The sequence below is a fragment of the Phodopus roborovskii genome, unplaced genomic scaffold (assembly GCF_943737965.1).
Source record: "Phodopus roborovskii unplaced genomic scaffold, PHOROB, whole genome shotgun sequence".
NCBI lineage: Eukaryota > Metazoa > Chordata > Mammalia > Rodentia > Cricetidae > Phodopus > Phodopus roborovskii.
The window spans coordinates 23,733,307-23,759,852 of NW_026126459.1; the positions used below are offsets into that span (position 1 = coordinate 23,733,307).

At 48.0% G+C, this 26,546-nt stretch overlaps 1 protein-coding gene across 3 annotated transcripts; it reads right to left on the reverse strand.

Moving 5' to 3' along the window:
- Positions 1–4,501: 4,501 nt before the first annotated feature.
- Positions 4,502–26,203, reverse strand: Pou6f1 (POU class 6 homeobox 1). 3 transcript variants are annotated; one of them, XM_051189921.1, is made up of 11 exons: positions 25,955–26,203; positions 21,146–21,238; positions 19,792–19,987; positions 14,758–14,915; positions 13,409–13,631; positions 12,640–12,890; positions 11,967–12,095; positions 11,143–11,346; positions 8,505–8,646; positions 7,591–7,759; positions 4,502–6,951 (listed from the first exon to the last, which is right to left on the reverse strand). In XM_051189921.1, exons 2-11 carry the CDS (start codon positions 21,191–21,193, stop codon positions 6,606–6,608), a joined length of 1,866 nt encoding a protein of 621 aa, XP_051045878.1. In that variant the 5' UTR covers positions 21,194–21,238; positions 25,955–26,203; the 3' UTR covers positions 4,502–6,605. The 3 variants fall into 3 exon arrangements, with proteins under 3 accessions (XP_051045878.1, XP_051045877.1, XP_051045879.1); XM_051189920.1 differs by having other exon boundaries at positions 12,640–12,893; XM_051189922.1 differs by having other exon boundaries at positions 12,640–12,893; positions 14,758–14,879; positions 25,955–26,162.
- Positions 26,204–26,546: the final 343 nt, after the last annotated feature.

Consider the following 26,546-nt stretch of genomic DNA (forward strand, 5'->3'; position numbering starts at 1 on the left):
AGATAGATAGATAAGGGCTGAAGAGATGGCTCCATGTTGAACACTTGCTGGTCTTTCTGAGGACCTGAGTTCAGTCTCCAGCATCCATGTTAGGTAGCTCATAACAACCAGTAATTCTGGGTCTCAGGAATCTTGTCAGCTCCTTCTGGTCTCTACAAGCACCTACACTTATGTGTAAGAACACACACACAACTTAATAGAAACTAGGAAACATAGAGATGTCTCAGTGGTTAACACTAAGTACTGCTGTTGCAGAGAACCAGAGTTTGGTTCCCCACACCCATGTTAGGTGGCTCAGATCTCCACCTCTAGGGGATCTGCCTTCTTCTGTCCTTCCAGAAACATCTGAACTCATGAGCACATATGAGCCCATACTCAGATACACACATACACATAATTAAAGATGAAATCCAGGGTCAGTCGATGGTGGTGCATGCCTTTAATCCCAGCACTTGGGAGACAGAGGCAAGCAGATCTCTGTGAGTTTGTTACCAGTCTGGTCTACAAGACAGGACAGCCTCCAAAGCTACACAGGGAAACCCTGTCTCAAATAAATAAATAAATAAATAAATAAATAAATAAATAAATAAAATCCAGGAATGGTGGTGCACACCTTAATGTTATTGCTATTTTATCTTTTTAAAACAGGTTTCTCTGTATACCCTTCCTAGTTGTTCTGGAACTCACTTTGTAGACCAAGCTGTCCTTCAATTCAGAGAACTCACAAATCCTAGTAGTTGGGAGGCAGAAGCAAGTCTGTCTCTGAGTTTGAGGCTAACCTGATCTACATTGTGAGCTCTAGGACAGCCAGGGCTACGATGTAGTACAATCCTGTCTCAAAACAAAAATTTTTTTAAGACAAATCTTCTTTAAAATATAAACATCTTTTTAAAAGATGTATTGAATTAAGCTGTTTTATTGGATGAAGACAATGGACTTTACAAACCAGAATAATGCTAGCTAGCATTTTAGAAGAGAGAGCCCTGCCATATTCAAGGACATCAAGGAACTTTATCTTCTGGAAAATATTTAGAGAAAGATAGACATGTATTTCTTGGAAATGTCTGAACCTAAGTTTAAATTTTGAAGCACAACCAAGATATGCAAGGCAACTCCTATTCATAATCCTAAAACAAACCGATGGCAAACAGAACTGGCCCATCCCAATGGAACACAGCCTGCCCTGAGTCCAGGCCTACAGTCTTACTGATTCCCCTTCCATTGTCCCACTGCAACTAAAAGTGAGATTGGAGCTCCAGGATGGGAGACCAGGATCCCAACACCCTAAAAATTCAGTAATAGCCACTATCAGGCCAAATTTCTAAACCCATTAACTCAACCAACAAAGTATAGATCCTGTTAAGCCTAATAAATACAACTAATAAAAGGTCCAAATCTATTTTTGTAGACTGTGGTAAACTTGAGAATGACTGTGAGTCCCAGAGGTCCCCATCTCAAAGCTCTTCCCCAGAAGCAATGTTCTGTGAAAGGTTTGATTCCCTAGATTAGGTCCTGGAAGTGGACACTTCTCAAATAAAATATGTCAACGTCTATTCAGAGTTAGGTGTTAGTTAAGCACAGAAAAGCTTTAGAGACAGCCCATCCAGGTTCAAGACCCAATTCTGCCACTCAGAAAGTAGGTGGCTTTGAACACATTCATCTTCCCTGAACCTGGATCCCTAGCTGTGAAATGAACATGATGACAGTTCTTCATAAAATTATGAGAATCACCTGAAACAATGAAAAGAAAGCAAAGCACATGGTGATGGGTGAAGTTGAGCTGGTGACAGACAGAGCACCTTGTAGCTGTCTTGAGATGATCAGTCATCTCAGGCCTCCTGGATCAAGCTTCCCTTCTCACTCAATCATTCCCGTCAATCAGCATTTCTGGGTTCTTAGGTCAATCCCTGGCATTTTCCTCCAGATGGGAAGAAGATCTAACCCCAGGAAGACTTTTTAAGGACTGACAGTCAGCCTTCCCACAGCCCCAGCTTTCCTAACGTGCTTCTTTAAGGACCTTGTGGCTGAAAGAGAACTAATCAGGTTTCCACCTCCATGATGTTTCAAGCAACCTAGGCCTTCTCTCTTCTCCTGTCCCCAAACCAGGCACTTGTCAAATGAATTAAAAAAAAAGAACAAAAACAAACAAACAAAAAACAACAACAAAAGAAAACTTCTTCAAAACCATCTATAGAACAATGACCTTCTCAAGTGTGGAAATAAAATTGCAGTCCTGTACTAGCCCCCTTCCTCTAAAGTCTAAAATCTTCCTGGGCCAACTGCCAGGAACCACTCTCAACTGGTCTGAGCCAGCACTCCCAGCTCCTAGGAATCTCCTGGTGTGGTCTGTCTCCATTCAGATTCTGTTTACTCCCGTGTTTTACAGTCCAAAGCTTCCATGCTAAGTAGAATCTTTGTGCCTGCGCTCCTGGAGCCAGGGTCTCAGACTTCATTATTTCCTTGAAGGCAAAGGGAGAAGCATGTTTATGAGTCCATATGGCAATTATCCAGATTACGGAGCACTGATCTTGTGCCTGTCCATTTTACTGACCCCACAGCTCTCGTGACTAGTTAATACTAAATATCCAGTCAGGGTTTGAGGTCTTTGCTAGCATAAGTAAGTGCTGGTACCCCATTGTTTGAGGGTACCACAAAATTCCTTTCATCCCAAGCCTTGGGTCAGTGTCTCTGACATCCATTAACCCCTTGGGCTTGGGCAGGGAGGTGGAAATGATCTAGAATCATGTAGAGTGAAGGGGTGATCTTGTTCTTGCTGATTTAGATTATGCAGTTCAGACTTATCCACACCAGGTAGGTGGGGTGAGGTCATTGAGGGAGAATACCAGTCCCAGAAAGTGGATGGGTCAAGAGAAGCCCTCTTGGCAGCTGTACTCTCCTAGCTTTAAACTCAGAGACAGGTCTGTCCCAAACATTTGCACGCTGGGGAAAGAACAAAATAAAGAGCCACTTAGCACACAGCCTCATCTTAATAAAGAGCTGTATAAACCAAGCTATTGTTACTGTTATGATTAAATCATAAGGGTAGAGAGCCCTTTAAAAGGATGCTTGAGGGAGCATGTTTCCCTGTACCATGTGAGGTTCCATGTAAAGACATCCGTCTATGAGGAAGAAGCCCTCACCAGATAGACACCAGGCTCCTTCCAGGTAGATGCCTCAGGCTCCAAAACTATAAGCAGGAACTTTCACTTATTAAAAGTTGCTCAAGATGAGTGATTTTGTTAAAGCATAGACTATAAACTGGAAGTGCACACACAAGCAGCATAAACTGTTACTGGGAAGAAAGAAAAAAGCAGACTTAGCAGGGGATTCTGGGACCCTAAGTACCAGAAGGATAGTTTAGGAGAAAAAGGGCAATGCCCCCTTAGCACAGCCCTGCACAGCCCCAGCCCCAGAGGAAGAGTCTAGGCATGGAAGGCCGAAGCAGGATTGCCTGACCTATACCCTCTGTGGGTTCACTAGGCAAGCCTTCAGCCACAAAGGCAGCTCTGATGCAGCTTCGGCCTCCAACACCGGTTCTCTTACATTTGGGGAGTAACAAAGTAGGCAGAGCAATACAAAAGAAAAAAAATACTGTTTATTCACACAACTACATAGAGTGCTTCTCCTCTGTTCTTCCCAGCTTCCTGGGGGGCAGTGCCCCATACAGGGAGGCCTTCAGGACATCAATGTCAGAAACTGGCCTAGGAGGCAGGGAGGGAATCCTGGGTGTAGAAAGGTGACTGGATTTTCAAGAACACAAACATGTCAGGCTTTCTCATTCCAAATTCAAGTGCGTTTACAGGTCATGTGAACAGTTTCTTCTCTGGACTTTGCTGATTCAGCAGTCATAGTCAGGTCTAGCTAACAAACCATACAGTTCACCATTTCTACCCATTCTCCTATCTTTCAGGGCAAAAAAGCCATTGGGCATGACCTAAGTCCAAGAAGGTACTTTCAAAATAAAATTATTAACTCTTTTAAAGAATTTAATGCTCCCCAAACCCCAAAAATAACAAAAACTGTCTTGTAGGTCAGTGGCTCAGATTGGGGGAGCAGAGGCAGAGTTCATGAGCCAAGTGACTATACTTTGGGTACACCTAAACATACCTTTCATCCTCCTATTGAGAAACCCAGCCTGTAAGCATCTGGGCTCTTGTACTGTTCTCCGGAAAGACCAATGCTGCTTTCCTATACAGGAGAAAAATGGTTTACTCTAGTCCAGCCTCAGGAAGACAGATTTAGACCAAGGATGGATTGAGAAAGTATGGCCGGGCTTAATTTAGATCAGTGGTTCATGATTTCTTTTTCCTATCATGCCACAGAACAGATGGTAGCCTCTTGCAAGCCCATGGCATGGCCACACCTCATTTTACAAGCCACCCTACACACACACACACACACACACACACACACACACACACACACACACACGCACGCACGCACGCATGCACACACACACACACACGCGCACACACCAAAAGCCAGCACTCCTGAGTGCAGGTTTTGAGCAAGAAAAGCTGCATTTAACTTCTTAAGTGAGTCACTTTGTAAGCCCCAGGATGTAAGCACCCCTCTTGACTTCCCAGCTCATGGAAGCAGGCTGACAATTACAATCTAGATGGAGCTTCCTCCTCTGGGGACATTCTGTCCTGGGCAGCAGAGTCAGGAAAGCTATCCACCTGCTTCCCTATTCCCAGACTCCAGCAGGTTTGGTTGATTCAAATGCAGTGAAGTGTGTGTGTGTGTGTGTGTGTGTGTGTGTGTGTGTGTGTGTGTGTGTGTGAGTGTGTTGATTTAGCACACAATGGTATGGCAAGACCTAAGAGGGACTAGGAGTCACCAGGGAACAGAGTGCAGGAGAGAAAGGTAGGCTCCAGTGTCTCTGCACTCTGACAGACAGAGATGGTAATGTGTTCTTACTGGACTGTCATTTCCTCAGGGCTGATCACATGAAGTACTGGGTGGACATGGACTAAAGAACAGGCTCTGTAAGGCTAAGAGTAGAGAAGAGCCAGGCACGGTGGCACATGACTATAATCCCATCACTTGAGGGGTGGAGACAGGAGGATCAAGAGTTCAAGGTCATTTTCAACTACAAATTTGAAGTCAGCCTGGGCTAAGTGAGATCCTATCTCAAAAAACAAAAGAACAAACCAAACCAAAAAGTAGTGAAATGGTTGGCCCCTGCAGCTTGCAGCCCTTTAGGGACAGTCTACATGACAAGTCTTGGGTCATTCAGGCAAACCTTTCCTGACTTCCTGAAACCAAATACTAATTTTTCCCCCTCTGTGCTAGAAACTGAATCTGGAGTCTTGAACATGCTAAATTCTTGACCTCTGAGCTACATTCCCCAGTGAACACACTGAAGTGAAGGACTGGATAGCCTCCCTGTGGCTGGAAACTCACTTAGTGGCTTGGATATGAGGCCAACCCCCAAGCATGCTATCACCTACAGAGGCAAAGTCCATCTGGACCTGGAGCACTCTTGGCTCAGAGGAGCATTGCAGAGGGGGTGGGGAGGGGTTGCTCACACATAGACTTGGTCTGCAATCAGACAAAGTGAGAGGACTCCAACATCAAGTCAGCTTCAACTAGAGGTCTTCCCGGACCATCATCTTTCTGGGTATTGTCTTCCTCGCCACTCCAGCTCCTTGCTGTCTGGCTTATCATTCAATTTGCCCTTCTAAAGAGACCCCAATACTGGACTGAGATGGGTATAGGCATGAGAGAGAGGAAGTCGGGATTTGAGCCCCCTGCAGCTGCCAGCAGAGGCTGGCAATGGGAATGTTCCCAAGCTGACAGCTCTCTAGAGAGCTTTGCTTGAAAGACAGCCATGATGAAGATTAGATTAAAATCTGGACAGATGACCTTATTTACTAAGTCCCAGACCCACAACAGACCTAAAACTCTCCAGGATGGGGAAGTTCGCTGTTGATTCCCTTCCATCTTGGTTTGCAGAGGAAAAGGTTCTGAATTAGTGCAATCCCACCACCCCCATGACCCCAAGAGGGACTTCATGGCATCTGACCTCACGGCTTTGGGGACCTTCTGCCCTTGAGGTCAAGGCAGACAGTGAGTCACGCTTTTCTAAATTTCATCTCCTTGGTCCTTTAAGGGATTCAATGTGCCCATGTACAAAGTAAAGGAGGGCAGTGTGAGGCTGAGGTCCCACTTGGTGAGTTGTCATACTGGTATGACCACAGAGGAGCTAGGAGGAAGGGGCAGAAAGTGCCACCAAAAACAAGACCTAATGCACAGCGGTCCCCAAGAGTTGCTATAGCCCGGCCCCAAAGACAGCACCTTGCTGGTTCCCAACCAGAATTCACCCTTCAGAAACCATGTTGGGAAAGTGCTTTTTGAAAAGACATCACAAATTCCCTCTTTCTGTGTGCCCAGCCCTGAGCCTAGGGCTCTCATGCAGCCCTTTGGGCCTCCCCAGGGTGTGACATATGTGGGCAGAAGAGGCAGGCATTGACACACATGCACAGGCGGAGGTCTCATGACCTAGGGCAAGCACAGCTGCACATGGTACTGTCACTGCAGTGACAACAGCTGGCTGCTGTGGGAAGAGTAGAAAGTGCTGGAACAAGGGCCAAGACGAAGCCCTAAGGGATCTGAAAGACGTTCAGCTTGCTGGTGTTTTTCAGTGTCTGGCGTCGGTTACAGAACCAAACTCGCACCACCTCACGGTCATAGTTGAGTTCCTTAGCGATCTCGGTGATCTCCTGGCCAGTGGGCAGTGGGTTCTTCTCAAAGTAGGCATTGAGAGCCTCTATGGCCTGTGGTGTGAAGGAAGTGCGCCGCTTGCGTTTCTTGGAGGGCTCACCGCCCACGAACTCCATCAGATTCTGCTGGCCTTCCTGGTTCCGGAGCTCTGCCTCATTCAACCACTTCTCCAGAACTGGCTTCAGCTTCTGGGCACTCTTGGGTGTGATGTCCAACTTCTCAAACCTGGAGGCAGTGCAGAGACAGTGCAGCTATCTCTTCTACACATCTCTCGCGAGGGGCAGCTATCTCCTACTCAGGGTCCCTACCCCCGGCCCCTCAAAGCTCAGATCCCTCCTCAGACTTTCCATATCAGAGGATACTATGCCCACAGCCTCTGCTAGTGTGCTCTAACTTACCAGAACTTCCACCCCCCCCCCCCACAAATGACTGGAAGTCCTTTGTGAACTCATCTTGAATGGCCTGTGGAGAAGAAGGCCACTCTCCTCTCACTATGCTCCCACAGCAGCACCAGAACAAGGCCTGTTGCACCTTCAAGCAGAGCTGACCTGGCACGCATGGGAGGCAAGGCAGCCAGGGGCACACTGGGTACCACTGGCTGAGGGCCAAGACAGACCAATTTTATTGTGATAACCCTTTCCTGTCAGGATTCTTCAACGGCCTCCATCACGTGGACATCTATACACTCAAGATTAGAGTGTATCTAAACATTAGAAGGCCCTGGTCAGTCTTTGGCTACTCCAGGCATCCATGTCCTCCATATGACAGTCCTTATCTGGGCAGAGGCAGCATGAGGGGAAACATGTAAAAGGACTGGATACCCAGGAGCAGGTCCTGGCTTTGTATTGGAAGAGTCAAACATACCGGCAGATGGCTGATTGGCTGTAGGCTGGGCCTTCTGTCGCAGTCAAAGCCTGACCCACCTGGGTCTGTGTGAGACCCAGGGAGAGCCTCCGGATCTTAAAATTCTTGGCAAACTCCCTGATCTCTTCTAAGTTGATCCCATCCTCATCCAGACTTGGAGTATGTGGCTCTAGGTCAGAAGGAAGAACCAGGTGAGTGCCTGAAGAGGAGAGTCACACTGTTTATCTGGCCCAGGGGTCTAGACTGGTATAGTAAAAGGGACAAGGACACTTATCAAAAGACTCTCATCACCCTATCCCCCAGACAAGGACTTGCAGAAAAGGGCTCTAAAATGACCTACCGAAGTGGTCTATTTTTAAGTTCTCCCAGGTTTAACTGCTGACCCTCTCCCGTGCTCACTACTCTGGTTCCAGGCACAACTGTCGGTCATTTATATTCCTCAGAACCGGGTGACAGACCACACTGAGCCAGGCAGTGAAACCAGACAGGCGTCTTAGTAGCCTCCACTTCCGTTATGCTCACAGCTACCCCAACAGGAAAATGAGTAAGAAAGACATCTCTTGGTAGAGGGCAAGAGACTCATTGGGTAAAGATGCCTGCCACTCAGCCTGAGGACCTGAGTTCAATCCCAGGGACACACATGCACACCGTGGATATCATCACACTGCGGATACTCATGCCCCACTCCTAATCCCAAACAAACAAATCAATGAAAAAGAAACTTGAAAGTTACTCTCTTCCCACTTTGGGCCTCTACCCAGGAAATCTATGGATTTATTCGAGACTGGGTCTCACTAGGCTGGCCCTCAACTCCTGGGCTCTGGACTCCTCTGGTCTCAGCCTCTTGAGCAGCTGGGACTAGAGGTGCATGCCAGGTACCCTAGATCCACATTCCTCTTCTAAGAATCACTTACTTGATACCAACTGACTGACGGTAGGGGTCTCGGAGCAGGTGATTGGGATGGGAGCTGAAGCAGATGGCTTGACTCCTGGGGCTGAGCTGGTGATGACCACAGCAGGCTGGGGTACAGTCGGTGTCGGCTGGATAGGCTGCACCTATGAGAAGAGACACAAGCCCCATGACTCTTGCCTAACTCAGGGGGTCACAATCCCTGAGTGGACCAGCACCACAACAGAAATGGACATGAACTACTTACCTAGCCAGGCACCCCCACCTATGGCCATCAAAAAGCAGAACTATACCTTGGCTTATTAATAGTAACAGTAATAAATGGGTTTGATCTCTGTGTTCAAGGCTGACCCTGAATTTATAACCCTCCTGCCTCCACCTCCCAAGTGTTGAAATTACTAGTATGTATCACCACACTGTCTTGATTCTTATTTTTTCTCTCATGTGTCTGTATTATGTATGGGGACATACATATGTGCCACATGAGTGTGGAGGTCTGAGGCTGACATCAAGGTTTCCATCTTATTCACCGAAGCAGTCTCTCTCAGCTGAGCCCAGAACTCATAGATGTGGCTGGCTAATGTGGCTGGCAGCCTGCTTCTAGGATCTTCTGCCTCTGTCTTCTGAAATTACACATGGGCTACCACACTCACCCAACATTTTTCTGGTGCCTGGGATCCAAACTCCAGTCCTCAGATATGCACAACTTTTTATATGACACAAAATATTGCAATGTTAAAGTTATACATCTTATTTATGATCAGAAAAAAACTACAAATATCTGAAATTGGCATTATTAGTATGATTTTAAAACAAAAACAGCTGGATGTACACCTTTAATCCCAGCACTTGGGAGGCAGAGGCAGTCAGAGCTCTGAATTTGAGGCCAGTCTGGTTTACATAGCGAGTTCCAGGACAGCCAGGGCTATACATGAGACCCTGTCTCAAAAACAAAACAAAGACCCATAAGCTTTTTAGAAAATGCAGGTTTTTCCTGGACTTTCTGTTCCTTGGATTCTGCCTCCTGCTAGCTCTCAAACCTGTCCCTTCGTCCCCAGGACCTGGCTTTAGTCTTTCCCTACAGCGACCAGGGCTTAGAGAACACCACACTGATGCTGTACTTGGTATGAGCAAGACCCCAGGTTCAATCCCCAGTACCACTGAGGAAAAAGGGAAAACATAAACTGCCTGCCTGGACAGGTCCAAGCATCACAACAGCTGATCCTTGACTCCACCCAGGTCGAGGGCTTTTCTAAGATGGACATCTGTCAGCAGAACTACCTGTCACAAGGTGATTGTGTACTAGAGAGCCAGCACCAGTTCCTTTGTATAATATTCGTAAACTACTGAAGAGGTTTTCTTGTTTGTTTGTTTTGTTTTTTGAGTCAGGATCCTATAACCTAAGCTGGAACTAAACTCCCTATATAGCTCATGCTGGCTAAGGTTACAGATGTGTACCACCACACATGACAGAAGTAGAAATTCTTTTTTTTTTTTTAATCTTTTCCTTCCTTCCTTTTCTTCCTCCCTCCCTCCCTTCCCCCTTCCTTTCTGTTCATTGGTGTTGTGCCTGCATGAATGCCTGTGTGAAGGTATCAAATCCCCCTGGAACTGGAATTACAGTTGTGAGCTGCCATGTGGGTGCTGGGAATTGAACCCAGGTCCTCAGGAAGAACAGTCAGTGCTGTTAACCATTAAGCCATCTCTCCAGCCTCCAAATTTAAACTTAAGTCTTTTGTGCTTTTTTTGTTTTGTTTTGTTTTTGTTTTTTGAGACTGGATTTCTTTGTGCAGCTCTGGCTGTCATGGAACTCACTTTGTAGGCCAGGCTGGCCTCAAACTCAGGGATACCCCTGCTTCTGCCTCCCAAAAACTAGAGTTAAAGGCGTGTGCCACCACCTCCCAGAAGTAAGCATTCTCTTAGCCACTCTCTTCCAGATAAGGCTAAGGGATTATTTAAAATCATCTTGGGAGCAACATGTAGTGTTAGACAATCATGGGCATAAATGTCATCTGAGAACTCGGCATATCCTTGGGTCTCACTTCAGATCTACTGGAAAAGAAAGTCAGCCCTGTGGCACCCTGCAGGAGACCCCAGTGCACAAATCTGAGAACTGTCTGTCTCTAGCTGTCATACTTGCTCTCTGGAGCTATCCTGACCCCAGTCTGTCAGGGCTTCATTTGTGGGGTACCACAGCCCCTTATTCATGCCTCCCTCAAAGCCTTCCGAATGAGCTGCCTAAGGCTAGCATCTTCGCATCCTTAGAATTGGAAATATAAAAGGAACTCAAAATCTCTTCTAAAATGGAAATACATAAGAGTCAAAATGCCCAGTGTGTGGTGGTGGGATACAGAAATCACCATCAGAGCTTTTCTAGCCATTTGTTCTCCCAAAGGTGCCCAATCTGCTTTGCTCACTTTACTTTCCACGTCTCTGGCCTCTGTGGGCACAGATACATGCCATGATATCTGGAGGGCTGTTTCCCTGGGCGGCATATGTGTAAACCCATATAAACCTGATGCTGGGGGTGGGGAGCTCCTCACTTTTGAGAGGTGCCTTGTTCTTCCAGAAGTTTCAGAGGAAAGTAGCCATGCTAGACAGTATCTCCTTCCCATACCCATCCACACCCCCAGCCCTGGTACCTCACTCTTAGCAGGGGACTCCGGTGTGTTTGGCTTCCGGACAGCCATAGGTTGAGGCAGGGGGCTGCTGGCTAGGGTTGCGATCACCTGGCCCTGGGCATTCAACAAGAGTTGGGGAGTCACGGCTTGGACCTGTAGGCTCTGGGCTGGTGCTGGTGTGGCCACACTAGCAGAGTTCACTACCCATGGAAGTGCTCCAATAACCTGGGAGAAAATAAGGTGTGGTCCCCAAGTATGAGGGGGGCATCCAGGACCACCAATTCAATTCCCATAGCTGCAGGCTAAGAGACTAACTCAGAGAAACTGTTTAAGCCTTCTGACCTCTGCTTCCTCAATAGAATAAAGGACTCATGCCCAAGGGGCTCCTTTCTTTACTCTGACCCTAGAGCTGTCATGGGGCAGGCAAAGGTTTTTGTGTGTGTGTCAGAGAACCAGAAGCTCTTTGCTAGTCTGCCACATTTTAGCCATGGGGTTTAGTATTTCTGAATTTCACCCTCCTCTCCCATAAAACAAAAGATCCCCTGATAGGTTTGTATACAAAACCAAGTGAGTTAATACGTGAAAAAGCATCTAGCATGAGGCCTGCTCACAAAGTAGGTACTACGTGAATAAAATCTCCCAGCTAGAATTAGCCCTGCCAGGGTAGAGTGGTGACTATACCTCCACCTGGATTCCATGTTAGCAGAGAGCTGCTGCAGAAGTTAGGAGCAGCAGCCTCGTGCCCTACCTGAGTTTCTGTGACATGACTTAAGACCAAGTCCTCACCCCTTTCTAGCCAGCTGCCCCACACCCCCTATCCCTCAGCCCTGGCTTTGACCACTTGCCTGTCCCTGAGCATTGGTGAGGATCTGACTGCTGATCCCTGGCATGCTGGGAATGGCGTTGGCAATGACTGGAGCGGTAGTGAGGGAACCCAGGATCTGGGTCTGTCCCCCGAGGGAGGCAGCACTGATCTGTGGAGGAAGAGCCTTGCTCAGAGGCCAAAAGGCAAGAAAGACCAGAGAGAGGAAAGAGGGCTGAGGGTATTGAGTGGTCAGTGTGGGCTGCAGGCTCTTGTCCACTGGCTGAATATTCAAGGCTAGGAGACAAGTACAGGGGCACAGTCACAAAACAGTGACTCCCACTACTTTTCCCAACTAAGTCTGAGAGAGTAGATGGCCAGACTAGAGGGACAATTGTGCTCCAAGTCATGCCTGGCATTTCTACTCCCAAACCAAGAGCCACACAGGACAAGACAGATGCCAGCATGAAGCTGTGATCCTCCTGTGATCCCACCCCCCAAGGCTGGTGCAATGGTTCTGGTTGGGAGCATTTCCCCAGCCGTTGCTTGCTTTAGTCTGGGTAGGACAGGGTGATGGGTGTAAGGAGAGCCCATCTTTGCTGATATGTCGGAAATGGTTGTATTCAAGGATCTGGTCCTCCACTGTGGGGGATGTTCCACCCTTGGCCCAAGCTTTGGTCCATCCCTCGGAGCCCTGGGTGAGGGCAGCAGCTTACGATCCCTGGGCTAAATGCGAAGCCTGCAGGCTGGACGGTGATCTGTGGGGTGGTGTCCACTGGCTTTGGCGTGGGGGCGGCAACAGTGGCAGCAGAGGGCTGTGGGAGTATGGCAGGCGTGGTCTGTAGCAGCGTCTGGGTCTGGAACAGCGTCTGGGGCTGTGCTGGTGGCCGGGGCTGGGCGGGCGGGGAAGCCTGGACTGGTGGGGCAGCTTGTACAGGTGTCGGGAGGGCGGTGTTCAGCACGGCAGCTGCTACGGAGCAAGGCAGAGACAGAGGTGCTCAAGCGTCTAGCCACGACCCAGCATGGCTCCAGTCCCAAGGGATCTGGCACAAAAATGACAGGGCACTGGGGGCAGTGGGCGTGGGGCAGCTGCAATTCCCTTGACTCTTGAAGGGCTGGCACATGCCAACATCTCTCATCCCCCCTCCCTTGGGTCAGTAGACATGTAGGTTTGAGAACCAGACGTTGACTCTTCTTGCAGTCCTTCTTGCTGGTCATTGGGTGGATGCTGGTGTGGGGGAGGGGGCAGTCTCAAGCAGCTGGCTGAAGGAAGGCAGGCCTGCTGGCCAGCCTGGTGTCCTGGCCTAGAGTCCCGAGGCGGTGCAGCGGCTCTGTGGCTGGGTGCCTATGACACTGGATCCAGAATCCAGAGTTGTTGCCCTGGGTGGGCTGCAGGCTCTGAGTCCAACATGGTAAGTACGCGTGCAGGGGTGGCAGTGTAGGGTGGTGGGGGCCTGGTGCAGTCCTGGGGAGAGCTGCCGTTACCTTGGAGCCCAGCTAAAGGTGGCTTGAAGACTGCCCCCGTGGAAGCAGCGGCCAGTCCGGGGAGGGCAGCCACGGCTGCTGTAGGAACTGTCCACACGGCCAGCCCCTGCTGCCCAGACACTTGACCTGCAATACTGATGGGGATAAGAAGAGGTTGAGTAACCGCCCCTGCCGGAACCACAACTCCTGTCAGAACTGTGGCTAAGTTTTCCTGAGTCAAGACCTGCAAAAGCAAACGAGATTTCAAAAAGAAAAGAAAACATAAAAAAAAATCAACATCCACAGCGCAAATGAGGGGTCTCTTGGACCCAGCTGAGCATAAGCAAGCATTCTGAGGGCAGTGGGACAAAGGCCAAACGAAAGCAAGAAGAGCCCCAGCTGAAGGCCTAACCCATGCCTATCTGGACCACACTATCCTGCCTGCAGAGAAGTTGTCTAGGAAAAGGCCCAGTCCTGCCTGCAAGGCAGGTCAGGGTACACCACCATGAGGTCTGATGTCTCTCAAACCTTCCCTGGGACATGCTTGCTTGTACAATGTTTGTTCCTTTTATTACTTCTTTTATTTTTGAGATTATAATATAATCACATAATTTCCCCTTCTTCCTCCCTCCAAAGTCTCCAATATGTCCCTCCTTACTTTTCCATATGGCCTTTTTTTTTTTCATTAATTGTTGAAAGATATCGTGTGTGTGTGTGTGTGTGTGTGTGTGTGTGTGTGTGTGTGTGTTTCTAAATTCCCAAGTACAACCTGCTTGGTCTGTGTAATGTCACTCGTATGTGTGTTTTCAAAGCTGGTCATTTGGTGCATCCACTGGTTTGTGGCCAGGGCACAGGGGACCAGAAGCTGCTATCAAGTGGTCAAGGGTCCATAGAGGCCTCCAAGAAGCTCGAGAGGAGGGTACCCTGACCAGAAGCCTTGGAGGTCAGTGCATGAACAGAGGTCATCCAGGCTCTGCTGGCCTGTGGGGTTCTACCGGCAGCTTCTCATTGGTTGGGAGGTTTTATAACTTAACTTTAGACTGGACAATTCATTAACTCTTCTTCTGGGGTGGGAATGTAAGGATGCTCATTCATTTTATCATTAGATAAGCACAAATTCTCCTAGGAAAGAGTTAATCCCAGCCTTCTCTGAACCCAGGGAAGCCGTCCAACGAACACACATCCTTTTTCCTGACCTGGGAATGGGCCTGATATGGGGCAGGGGCAGCCTAGGGATACCTAGTGGGAGATTCCCTCCCTCAAGCCATAGCCTCTTTCCTGCCCTGCCTCATGCAGCTCCTAACCCCATGGCCACCTGGTGCTTGCTCCTGCCCACTGCCCTCTGTCCAGCTCCCTGATGTGGCCCTTACCTGGGGGGCAGCTTGTACGGCCAGTGGCGTCAGGGTCTGTGATGCTTGAGGCTGGCTTGGGGCTTGGCTGAAGGTGGCAATGGCTGGGGCAGGGCTTGGAGGGATCCCGGGCAGCGACTTCACTTCAGGTGGCATTGAAAGGAAGGATGAGAGTGAGCCTGATGTGAGTGGAAGGGTGACTGGAGTAGAACATCTTGTCTGCATATAATCCAGAGCCAGATGGTAGCCTTCCCTGGCCCATGGGGCACCTTCCCAAATGCTGCTAGTAATCACTAGAAGGCTGGAGAGCCCTGGACCACACCCGGAAGGTAGGTACTCTCCTCCCACATCTAGTGGAAGGAAATATCAGGTTCTGCTCAGCTGGCTGTCAGCTCATCATTTCCTGACTCTGTAGGACACTGTGGTCTGTCACATAGCAGCCAGGAGCCTGAAGCAAATGTATCTCAGGGTGGGGTGGGGGTATGTGGGGGTGGGTTGGGGTGGAACTAGAGCTGAGAGGAAAAAAGCCACTGTCCTGGGCTCGGTCAGCAACTGAACTGTTCCTTATCCCATCTAGGCCACCTTTTTAGATGTTTCAAGTCCTGTAAGTACAAAATCCCTGAAAACTGGGCCTATCATTGTCACACTTTTGGGTCACAGCAGCTCCTCAGGCCACTCAGCTTTTTTCCACTGTACTGTAAAGTTTTCAGTCAAAAGGCAGTTTCTATGAGTTTCCAAAAGAATGTTTCATGAACATTCACCTCCTCTGGCTTCCCTACCAGGAAATCTCATCACAGCCACCCAACAGTGAGATAAAAACTGCAATTTTACAAGCCAAAAACAATAGAAATCTAAGGCTAGGGACACAGCATGATGGTAGACTGCTTGCTTGGTTTAATCCGCAGCATTGCAAGATGGATGGATGGATAGATAGATGGACAAACAGATAGATAGGTAGATGGATAGACCAACAGACAGACAAACAGATGATGGATGGATAGATAATGATGGGTAGATGGATAGATGAATGGATAGATAGACAGATGATAGATGGATAGGTAGATGATGGATGAATGGATAGATAGATTATAGATAGCCAAATAAGCAAGCAAGCAAATAGTAAAATGTAGAATCTAGTTATTAAGTGATGGATGTTGGACATATCAATGGCTTTCTGTTTGTTTTGTTTTGTTTTTGTGGCAGAGTTTCTCTGTGTAGCCCTGGCTGTCCTGGAACTGGCTCTATAGACCAGGCTCAAATTCATAGAGCTCTGCCTGTCTCTGCCTCCTGAGTGCTGGGATTAAAGGTTTGTGCCATCACCAAGAGGCATGGCTTCTTAATATGACCTCACAGGGCATATATTTCTAGGCTCAGGCCTGAATTGGAAAGTCAAGAATAGGCACCAGTAATCAATCAATCAATCAACCAATCAATCAGTTAATCAGTCTCTCTCCCCCTTCCCAATCTCACTTTAAAGCTCCATTGGAATTCAGTGCCCAGCAGAGTGGGCTTCAGTGCTAGGTGACCTCAAGGGTCCTGTCCAGCCTTGCAGTCCCAGCTTATGCCTTTTTATGTTTGGGGGATTTTGTTTTTGTTTTGAAATCAGCTTAGCTTAAGCCTACAACTATTCTCAGAGCCTAATAATAAAACCCAGAAAGTTGAAAGAACTGGAGACACACATATGACCCAGGCCTTACAAACCAGAAAAAGAAAACAAGTGTCAGGATTCTCTTTTCTGTGAAGGGAACTCAGATCCTTGACTGTTGGGTAAAACCAGGGCAGTCAGGATGAAAACCATTTTGTTGAACAAAATGTAATGAAACATAAAAAAAAAAAAAATGTGGGACTGGCAACATGGCTTAGCAGGGAAGCGTTCTTGGCGACAAGCCGAACATGAGTACCAGCCCCAGCAACACATGGAAGCAGCAGAGAATCAACTCTGTATGTTGTTCTCTGGCCCCCACATGTGTGCGCTCATGTTTGCATATACGTGCATGCACACACTCAAATAATAAATAAATCAACAGAAAGAAGCATATAAAATGGGAATGTGATAGGGATAAAATCCTACCATAGGGAAAAGAAACACCAATTTTATTAGGGTGTAGTTCCAAAGTAGGACCACAGCCAGCAGTTTGATTCCCACCTCTAATCCTACTATGTAGGATGCTGAGGCAGGAGAATAGGGAATTCAAAATGAATTCAAGATCAGCCTGAGCTATATACTCCCCGGCAAGACAAAGCCAGGCTTGCTGGCACACCTCAATAGGTAGTATGTGCCTGCAATCCACTGCTGGACTTTATGAGATGTTGCCTCCCAAAACCCAAACCAAAACCAAAGTAGAAGCACAGGGTTTTCTAAAAGCTTTCACAGAGAGACTGAACACCCTCAGAAGCATCAGCGGTATTGGGAACAGAGGCTGGGTCTATAATCAGTTATGGAACGAACCTTGGCAGAACTCTGGCTGTTTCTCTTGGCTGTACATTTAGAGCCTTCAGTTATATCACAAAGATTTGATGATTTAGTAACTAGCCCTATTTAGCAAGGTCAGCCTAGCATATAACCACTAGCCCCATTACCATAGTAACCTTTCTTGTTCTCATAACGCCTGATCTTTCCACCTTGCCAACATCCATTCTTTGTGATTTTCTATATTCTGTTTGCAAGAACACCTGGTCCTCAACTATTCTTACCTCCCCTACCCCCTCCGCTATATCCTGCTGTGCTGGCTATATAAGCTCCAGGTAGAAAATACAATTTGCCACTTGATCAGAATCCTGTCTTGTGGTCAATCTCACGTCTCTTGCCCCCATCCCTTGGGTCTTTGGGTTCTAGGTTGAAGTCTTGAGGGTCAAGGCACAGCGGGATACTTGTTTCTCCACAATCCGGGTCTCACTCTGTAGCCCAGGCTGGTTTTGAACTCAGGCTAGCCTTGAATCCTCAGCAGTCTTCTTGGCTCAGCCCTGCCTAGTGCCCCAAGGACAGGTACAATGGGCCTGGCTCAAATGCCTGGCTCTGCCTATTGTTTTTACTTGTTCAGACTCCAGACCTCCTTCCTCCTCCCCCTGCTAGGATTACAGTGGTGGATGACCACACCCACTTGTATGTAGAGCAGGGGATTGAACCCAAAACTCACAGGCTAAAGAAGCACTACACCAGCAAGCCACAGGCTCAGTCCCTTTTCTCTGTGTTTCTGGCTTACCAGGCAAGCTGGACTTTAAAACCTCCTCTGCTTCCTTTGGTCTTTGTTTTGTTTTTATACTGGGTCTCTATGCAGTCCCGGCTGTCCTGGAGCTTGCTATTCACACCATAATGGCCTCAAACCCAGAGATCCTCCTGCCTCTGCCTTCTGAGTGCTTGGATTAAAGGTATATGCCACCATGCCCAACCTCCTTCTCTTATTATTGCTGTTAAGTGGCCTTTTAAATTTTTTCATGTAATAATTTCCTTCTATGTCAACAAGTGATTTCTTTTTCCTGAGATAAAGTCTTACACTGTAGCCCAAGCTATCCTAGAACTCACTAACTAGCTCAAGCTGGTCTCAGACTCATAACACTCTTTTCTGCCTCAGCCTCCACATCACTGGCACTATGGTCATGTGACAACATGCAACTTCAACAAGCAATTTTTTTCGAAGAATTTTAGTGCACTATACTATTTTTTAAAAGATCCGTACAAACATATTCAAAGAAGTACTGTTTATGAGAATAAAAATAGTTAAGAGTGGCCCAAATCAAAAGCACAAGTGTGAGATCATGTCAGTATAGGAAATGGGTACACCAAGGAATGGAGAGACAGCTCGGCTGTCAAGAGCACTGGCTACACTTGCAGAGGACCCTGGTTCAGTTCCCAGCACCCAAATGGTGGCTTTGTAATGCTAACCATCTGTAACTCCAGTTATGGACCTGATGTCCTCTTCTGACTGCTGACAGTTCCTGGCACACATGTGGTACATGTATATATACATGCAGGCAAAACACCCATACATATAAACAAATCTAAAAAAGTTTTAATGAAAAAAAAACAGGCACGTGAAAAAACATGGGGGTTTGTCTCATATTCCAGAGTCTACCCTCCAGCGGCACAAGAACGAATATACAAGTGTGTGACAAGGACTTCACAGTTAAGAATGACATGAGCCACTAGATTCTTTTCACTCTAGTTTCCTATGACTCGGGCTTGTTTTTATGGGAGTGGCCTCTTTTGAATACTGCAGCTACAGAAAAGTTCCAATCAGTCTCAGTCTCTACTGACAGTCGCTTTACCTTCATCACCTGATTGCCCCAGCTCAAACTCCTTGACTCAGAGGAAGCCTTTTATAAGAGAAGAGGCTCACTGCTAATTTAAGGTCAATTTCTGAAAGCACATTTGAGTAAGGGGAGAATTCTGACAACAGAAAAAAAAAAAATGGGGTCGAGAAAATGGGCAAAAAGGGCACTGTGGATAAACCCAAGAAACTCCCTGAATTTTTCAGAAAAGAAGTTCATTCCACATGGCTCCATAGGGTCCATAGGGTCCATAGGGTAGCAGCCCAGGCTGGCAGCTCAGTCCCCATAACGTCTTTGGCTCTCCATCTGCTACAGGCCAAGTGACTCTACCTCATCCCTGAGGTCACCTGTAAACCCAGCCAAGGGAGGCAGGCAAAGGCAGATATAGCCTAATTTGCATCCTTAGCAGGAGGAATACAAGATGCTCTTCCATTCTCAGGCTCTCAGGATCTCCCAGCTCTGCTACCAATGGGATTGGGCTGGAAAGCTGGTGGGATCCTGAGGCCAGTCTCTTCTGCCCTGGCTTGACAGTCTGGTATGGACTTAGGACCCTCTCTAGGCCGAACATGCCAATCAATCTTCGCCCTGAGCCAACTCAGTTACGGCATGGGTATGACTGCAAGGAAACAATTCCAGATGCAAGGAGAGCAGGATATTCCTGGAAGTTGGTCATAATTATGGACTGTGGCCAGAGGCTGCCAAGTGGGCAGAAAGACAACCCTAATGTCACCCAGGCCCACAAGGGACATCTGAGAGTAGCAATGGATTAGAGCAATAGCCTCATACCAGTTGCTTCTGCAGAATGGTCTGGGTCTTGTGGCCCAGCTTCACTAGCGGATTCACCAGCTTCAGCAGGGCCTCCACTCTGGGAACCATCAGCAGACACATTCTCCAGTCCTTTGCTTTCCTCCTCTGCTGGGAGCTGAGCATCCACTCCAACTTCCAACACTCGGATGGTCTCGTGGCCTGACATCACAATGACCTGCAAGTAGAGGATGGGGGACAGTGCTAGGGAAAGGAGCTGGAGCTCGGGATATGACTAGGAGAGGGATGGGGAGGATTTAGGATGCAGAGTTCTTATCCAGAGAATGGGACACTCTAAGAATGCCAGAATTTGGGCCAGGCTACTACCGCCCCTGGTTCCCAACAATGAGCTTGCTAGAACCCTGGAAACAGAAAGAAAAGTCCCACAGAGCCAAACTGTTAGGAGGTACTTCTGTTTGTTTCCCATCTTGGACTCAGCTCAGGAAGTGGGAAATGGTCTGGCCTTCAAGCTCGCAAGAGTATCCTCTTGGATACTGAGATATTAGTACTCTCCATAACTGGGGATGAGGACTCAGGAGGTTCCCAGAGGGGGAGGATAGGGGAGCATGGAAAGGGAGTGCTCCACAACTTGAGACTGCTTTTCTTCATTAATGGTGTATGTGTGTGTGTGCATGTTCACGTGTGTGCATGCATATATGCTTGCCACAGTGCTCATGAACCTTTCAGGAATTCTCTCCTTTCACCTGGCTGAGGCAGGGTTCTTCCTCTGGCAGGCTGTGTACTCCCTTCAGCCTCCAGCAGTTCTCTGGTCTCATGTGAGGAGGGCTGAGATTACAGAGACACAGCACCACATGCTTACATGGGTCCTGGGGTTCTAACTTGGGGTATCTTAGGCTGCAAACACTTTGACCACTGAGTAACTTCTAAACTTGGGATACCAGAAGTATTTGTGTACTTCAACATTCTTTTGAGAGCTTACTTTTTATTTTATGTGTATGGGTGTTTTGCCTACATGTATGTATGTCCACAACAAATGCATGTAGTGCCCTCAGAGGCCAGAAGGTGACATCAGATCCTCCGAACGGAGTTATAGATGGTTGTGAGCAGTCATGTGAGTGCTAGGAATCAAGTCCACATCCCCTGTAAGAGCAGCCAATGCTTTTTAACTGCAGAACCCTCTCTCTAGCCCCCAGTGCAGTTTAATTTTAGTTTCCAAGTAGTAACTTAAAATCCCAAACCCAGCCCCTGAGAAGCCCTAGCCGAAACTCTCTTTGGACAGGTGAAGTGACCATAAACTTAGTAAGAGATAATGAGAGGCCCCATTATGTTTTTCTCCCTTAACCTCACCACCCCAACTTCTCAGCCCAGAAAATACCTGCTCATTCACAGTCAGAGATGAGTCAGAGCCAGCTCCAGGATCCATGGTCACTGCAGAGTGGGGTGGGTGACAGCCCACACCTAGTGCATCCTGGGTAAGAGAGGAGTGGGAAAGCACAGGCTGGTGTGACACAGCTTTAGAATTTCCAGACTATCTAGAAAATTCAGAAATAGAATGGTAGGAGAAGACAGGGCAGGCTCTCTCAAGAACACAGAGAAGGAAACAAAGCAAGACATGAATTCTAAAGACTCTCTAGCATCCCAGGAGAACCCACACCCAGGAAAACCCAGATCTGTTTAGAAAGCCAAAGGAAAGAGAGGGTAGGCATCTGTCCCTGGGGTCCCCCAGTTCAATGGGTAATGACACACCCAGAAAAGCCCAAGGCGGAGCTAAGAAGCACTAAGCACCTTAGGCAGGGGTGAGAGGGCTCTGGGCATCAGTGTTTCTCTGGGCAGGCTTCTTGAAGAGACAGTAGAGGATTTAACCCAGTGCTCTCAAACTCCAGAGCTAGTCCTAAAAACACCGCTTCCTAGACCTCCTCTCCAACAGCCCTTGGGGCCTCTTATTCAGTGGCAAAGTCAACAGAATTACCTCTCAAGAGACTCTGCAGTGATGGCCCAAGGACCATGTTGTCCTATACACAGGAGGCAATATGTTCCCAATGGTGGCATGGTCTGCCAGATGCAGGATGCGAGAGTGGGTGAACCCCAAGTGAGGACAGACTGTCTGGCTACAGCCAATTTTTTTTAAAAGTAGGCAAACAGGTTAGACATTTGTGTAGGAGAAAAGGTAATTGACATTTAGTTTGGGTACCTGCTGTAGGATGAGTGTTTTATGTGACACTGACATATTACTCATCTCAACTCTGGGGACTGGGGGCTGTTTGTCACCATGTCACACTTGGGGAAATCCAGGACACTGCTCTATATCCTTATCTTACTTTTCCTTTCTTTACTTTTTACCTGTGCAAGATTTTTGGTTTGTTTTATCATCCTGGGGACTGAACCCAGGGCCTTGAGCATACTAGTCAAGTGTTCTACCACTGAGCTATATCTGAAGCCCCACAAACCTTTTATAAACTGAGGTAAAATTCTGCTATCGTGTAGTTCATCTGCTGGAATCGTAAGGTGGAGGTGACAGATGGAAGAGGTGTGAGTGTCCAGAGGGTGAAATCAGGAAGCCAGTCTTCCCATCAAGAGGAAACAGGTGCACTGGTCAGCTTGACCTCGCCTTCCCAGCCTCCTTCTTTGTGAGCAATGAACTTTTATTGTCTACCAGCTCCCAGATTTAGGATAAGTTGTTGCAGGAGCCCCAACACATATAAATTCACATGGCTGAGAACTCACCAGGTTAAATATTGTATTGTATTATTCACTTCCCTTTCTGCGATGCCGGGGATTGAACTCAAGGTTTGGAGCACACTAGAAAGTGCTCATTACTGAGCCAAATCCTCACTTTAATAATTTTATTTATTTATATTTTGAGAAAGGGTCTTACTAGGTAGCCTTAGCTAGACTGGAACTCACTGTGAGGACCAGGCTAGCCTAGAACTTCAGAGAGCCACCTGTCTCTGACTCCCAAGTGCTGGGATTAAAGGTGTGGGCCACCACTTTCATGATTTTAACGTATATATTTCAGTGGAATTTTGTACATTCACAATATTGTGCAATCATCAGCATTTCTAGATCAAGAACATTTTCAATGACCAAAAAGGAAATTTTACATCCATGGTAGAAACTCAGCTAGCACTGTCCTTTCCAGCCCTTGGGAACCACTTAGCTGCTTTTTCAATGGATTTTCCTACTTTGGACTAACAGGCAGTAGGCAGCTGCCATGTGGCTGCTGGGAGTGGAACACGGGTACTCTGTTAGAGCAGCAAATGCTCTAACTGTTGGCCATCTCTTCAACAGCCCCCAAGATAACACTTTTTTATACGGTTCCTCTGTGTGTCTAGGCTAATCAGGTGATCACTACACTCTTGTGCCACTGTGCCCAATTTTAAATTGGCAATATTTCTGTAAGGAATCTACAGTATGACCCTGCATGAAGATACTATATGAGTGTTACTATTGTTGTTCGGTTTTGTTTATTTGTTGAGACCAGGTTGCATGTATTCCAGGCTGGCCTGGAACTCCCTGCACTGCTGAAGATTCCTTGAACTCTTCTCCTGCCTCCCAGTCCCAACTGCTGCAGTTACAGGTGCATATAGTTAAAGGGGCCTTGGGAATGGAACACAGGGCTCCATGTACTCTAGGCAAGCACTATCCCAACTGAATTACATCCCCAGTATTATTATTGCTATTATTTTAACTGAAATAAAGCATGCATACAAAATGTTTCAAATCATAAAATAGGATGAAATGTAAACAATTACTATTATGATTTTATTTACTTATTTACTGATGGGACAGGAAGTTGGCTCCAGAGCCCCATGCATGCTATGTATGTACTTACTCTACCACTGAGTTACAGCCCAAGTACTAATATTATAATGGCATAGTAATTAAATATTGGAAGGGGAATGTGAGTTTATGGCAGATTTTTACTTCTCTCTTTCTCTCTCCCTCTCTTTCTCTCTCTTTAGAGACAGGGTCTCTCTGCATAGCCCTGGTTGTCCTGGAACTATGTAGACCACGCTGGCCTTGAACTCACAGAGGTCAGCTTGCTTCTGCATCTCCAGTGCTGGGATTAAAAGTGTGCACCACCACATCCAGCTTTTTCTTTTTCTTTTTTCTTTTTTCCCTTGAAGCAGAGAATCCTCAGAAAACAAATTTCTTATTTCTTAACTTTTTATTCCCGGGGTTTAAATTTGCCCTTGTGGATGCTAGGGCAAATTTCTTCTAATTTGTGATATGTATTTTCTCCTACCATCATTTGTGTGTGTGTGTGTGTGTGTGTGTGTGTAATTTGTACAGGTGCAATATTCTCTACTGCTGAGCTGTATCTCCAGACTTTCTTTCCTTTTTGCTTGTTTGTTTTTTCTGTTTGTTTTATTTTTAGGGTTTGTTTCTTTGTTTGTTTGTTTGTTTTTTCGAGACAGGGTTTCCTTGTGTAGCTCTGGAAATTGTCCTGGAACTAGCTCTTGTTGACCAGGCTGGTCTTGACCTCACAGAGATCCATCTCTCAAGTGCTGGGACTGAAGGTGTGCTGTGACCATGGCCCAGCTGTTTTTTGTTTGCTTTTTGTTTTTGTTTGTTTGTTTGTTTGGCTGTCCTGAAACTCACTTAATAGACCAGACTGGCCTTGAACTCAGAGATCTGCCTGCCTCTGCCAAGTGCTGAAATTAAAGGCATGAGCCACTACCCACCTTCCTGCTTCTTTGTTTCCTTTGTTGTTGCTGCTGCTTTATCTTTTTTGACATCTATCACTTGGTCTGTGTCTGGAGCCTGAATACCGTAACCCACACGTGTCACACACAACTTGTGCATGAAGACATCTTGCTGGAGTCAGTTTTCTGCTTCTACCATGTGAGGTTTATGTATCAAACATCGAGTGGCTAGCTTTGCAGCAAAAGCCTTTACCTGCTGAGCCATCTAGCCAGGCCCCCTTTTTGTTTTGTGTTTACTGAAGTTGGTGTTTGGTTTGGGGCTTTTGTTTGTCTTTGCTTTTTGAGACAGTCTCAGTATGTAAATCTTTAATCCTCCTGCTTTCTCGCCCCTGCTGCTGGGGCTACAGCGCACCGCAGCCTCACTTTCCTCCCTCCCTCCCTCTTTCTCCAACTGGCATTATCTGATTTGTTTTTGCGTTTATCATCCATTTGCTCACTCCAGGACAGGTGGGGCTTTGTCTCAGTGTGGCACTTGCTGGTTATTTTTATAGAACCAATGAAGGAAATGAATGTGGTACTCCTGTACATATATAAGTAAAGAGGTCCCGGGTCACAGATACATCATCCCGAACACCAAGTTCAATCAAAACGGAGGACACGCCACTATACCCAGAGTGCCTTTTACCAGTCATTGTTGACTGCCGTGGATTGCCAAAGCGACAGGAGGTGTATATACACGGAACTGGGAATCAACCTTCTACTTTAAGAACAAGAAATTAGAAGGAGCAAAAAGGCTATAGTTTCTCCATTTTTGCAAGGAGCTTCCTGTGTTTGGCCTAGTGAGACTTCTTGACAAGCTTTTATTTCCTCCTGCCCAGCCGCAGACTATTCTGTAAGGGTTTTAGGCTTCCCATCCCAGCGATCTCAGCGCTCAAGTGGGTTAGAAGCCACTCTGGAGATCCCTCGGCCTTGCCTGGTGCAAATGTCCCGGGAGGACACATGGGGCCTATTTTATGTCATTATTAATACTAATACTGTCATTAAATATTTATGAAGTGTTCTCGCTATGATCGACGGTGACCCTCCCACCACTCCCCCATCTTTCCAGCAACAGCGAGGTCTCTACTCCAGAGTCCCACCACCCCTTTCTCGGAAGGAGTGGTGACAGGTCTCCGGGGAACCCAAGCGTCCGGGTCTCCAGGGCTCTGCTCGCCTCTTCCTCACACCCCACCCGGGCTCTAGGGCAGGGCGTCCACCTGGCGGCTGCCCCTCCACGGACGTCCGCGGGGGACCGGGGACCAGGGCGCGGCCCGGGGTCTGCGGCCCCAGGTGGGCAGCGCGCGGCCGTCCGCTCCCACAGCTCCTGCCTCCCGGGCCGCAGCCCGCTGCTCCGGCCCCGCGCCTTTTTCTCTCTTTATCATAAATATATAAATTATGCTAATTACGGGCATTGCATATTAACCAAATCCGAAACCTCCCCTGCCCGGCCCCCTCCCCCTCCGTGCAAAGCCCTCCCCGCCCCGGACCCCGCTACTCACCGGAGCTCGAAGCCCAGCCTCCCGCTCCCCAGCTGCCCAGCGGCCACCGACTAGACATTCATGTCCCAGCCCGGGCCAGGGGGCCGCGGCCGAGGCGGCCGCCCGCAGACAAAGAAGCCGGAGCGGCTCGGCCCGGCTTGCTTGGCCCGGAGCCACTCGGGACCCGCCGCCCCCCGAGCCCCCCGGCGGGGCTGGCAGAGCGGAGCGGCGGTGGGTTGCAGGCCACGCGCGGGCCGGGACGCCGGGGGCGGGGGCGGCCAGGTGCAGTCCCCTCCTTGCCCCCTCCTCCCTCCCCCCTTTCCCTCCTTCTGCTACTTGGATTTTTTTAGCTGCTGCGTCATGAGCATAATTTATGCAAAGCGCTTTGCCGCATGCTGCACCTCCCGCGCCAGCCGCCGGGGGCGGCGGTCAGGAAAGGGAGGGGGGCCGGGGAACGGCTAGCGGCACGTGGGGGTGGGGGAGGAACCCCAGGCCCTGCTAGGGCTGGAACCCAGGGCCTGTAGGGTGGCTTGACTCAGAGAGGTCTGAGAGTAGGACAGGAGTCTCGATGGGTGACCCAGTGCCCCCTTCCCTTCAGCAGAGGACTGGGGCA

Coding starts and splice junctions, on each gene's coding strand:
- Pou6f1 (XM_051189920.1), bottom strand. CDS start 21,193: ATGGATCCTGGAGCTGGCTCTGACTCATCTCTGACTGTGAATGAGCAG. Junction 13,632..14,757: donor CCGTACAAGCTGCCCCCCAG/GTAAGGGCCACA, acceptor TTGCTTTTGCAG/GTCTTGACTCAGGAAAACTT. Junction 11,347..11,966: donor TCACCAATGCTCAGGGACAG/GCAAGTGGTCAA, acceptor ATTTTCTCCCAG/GTTATTGGAGCACTTCCATG.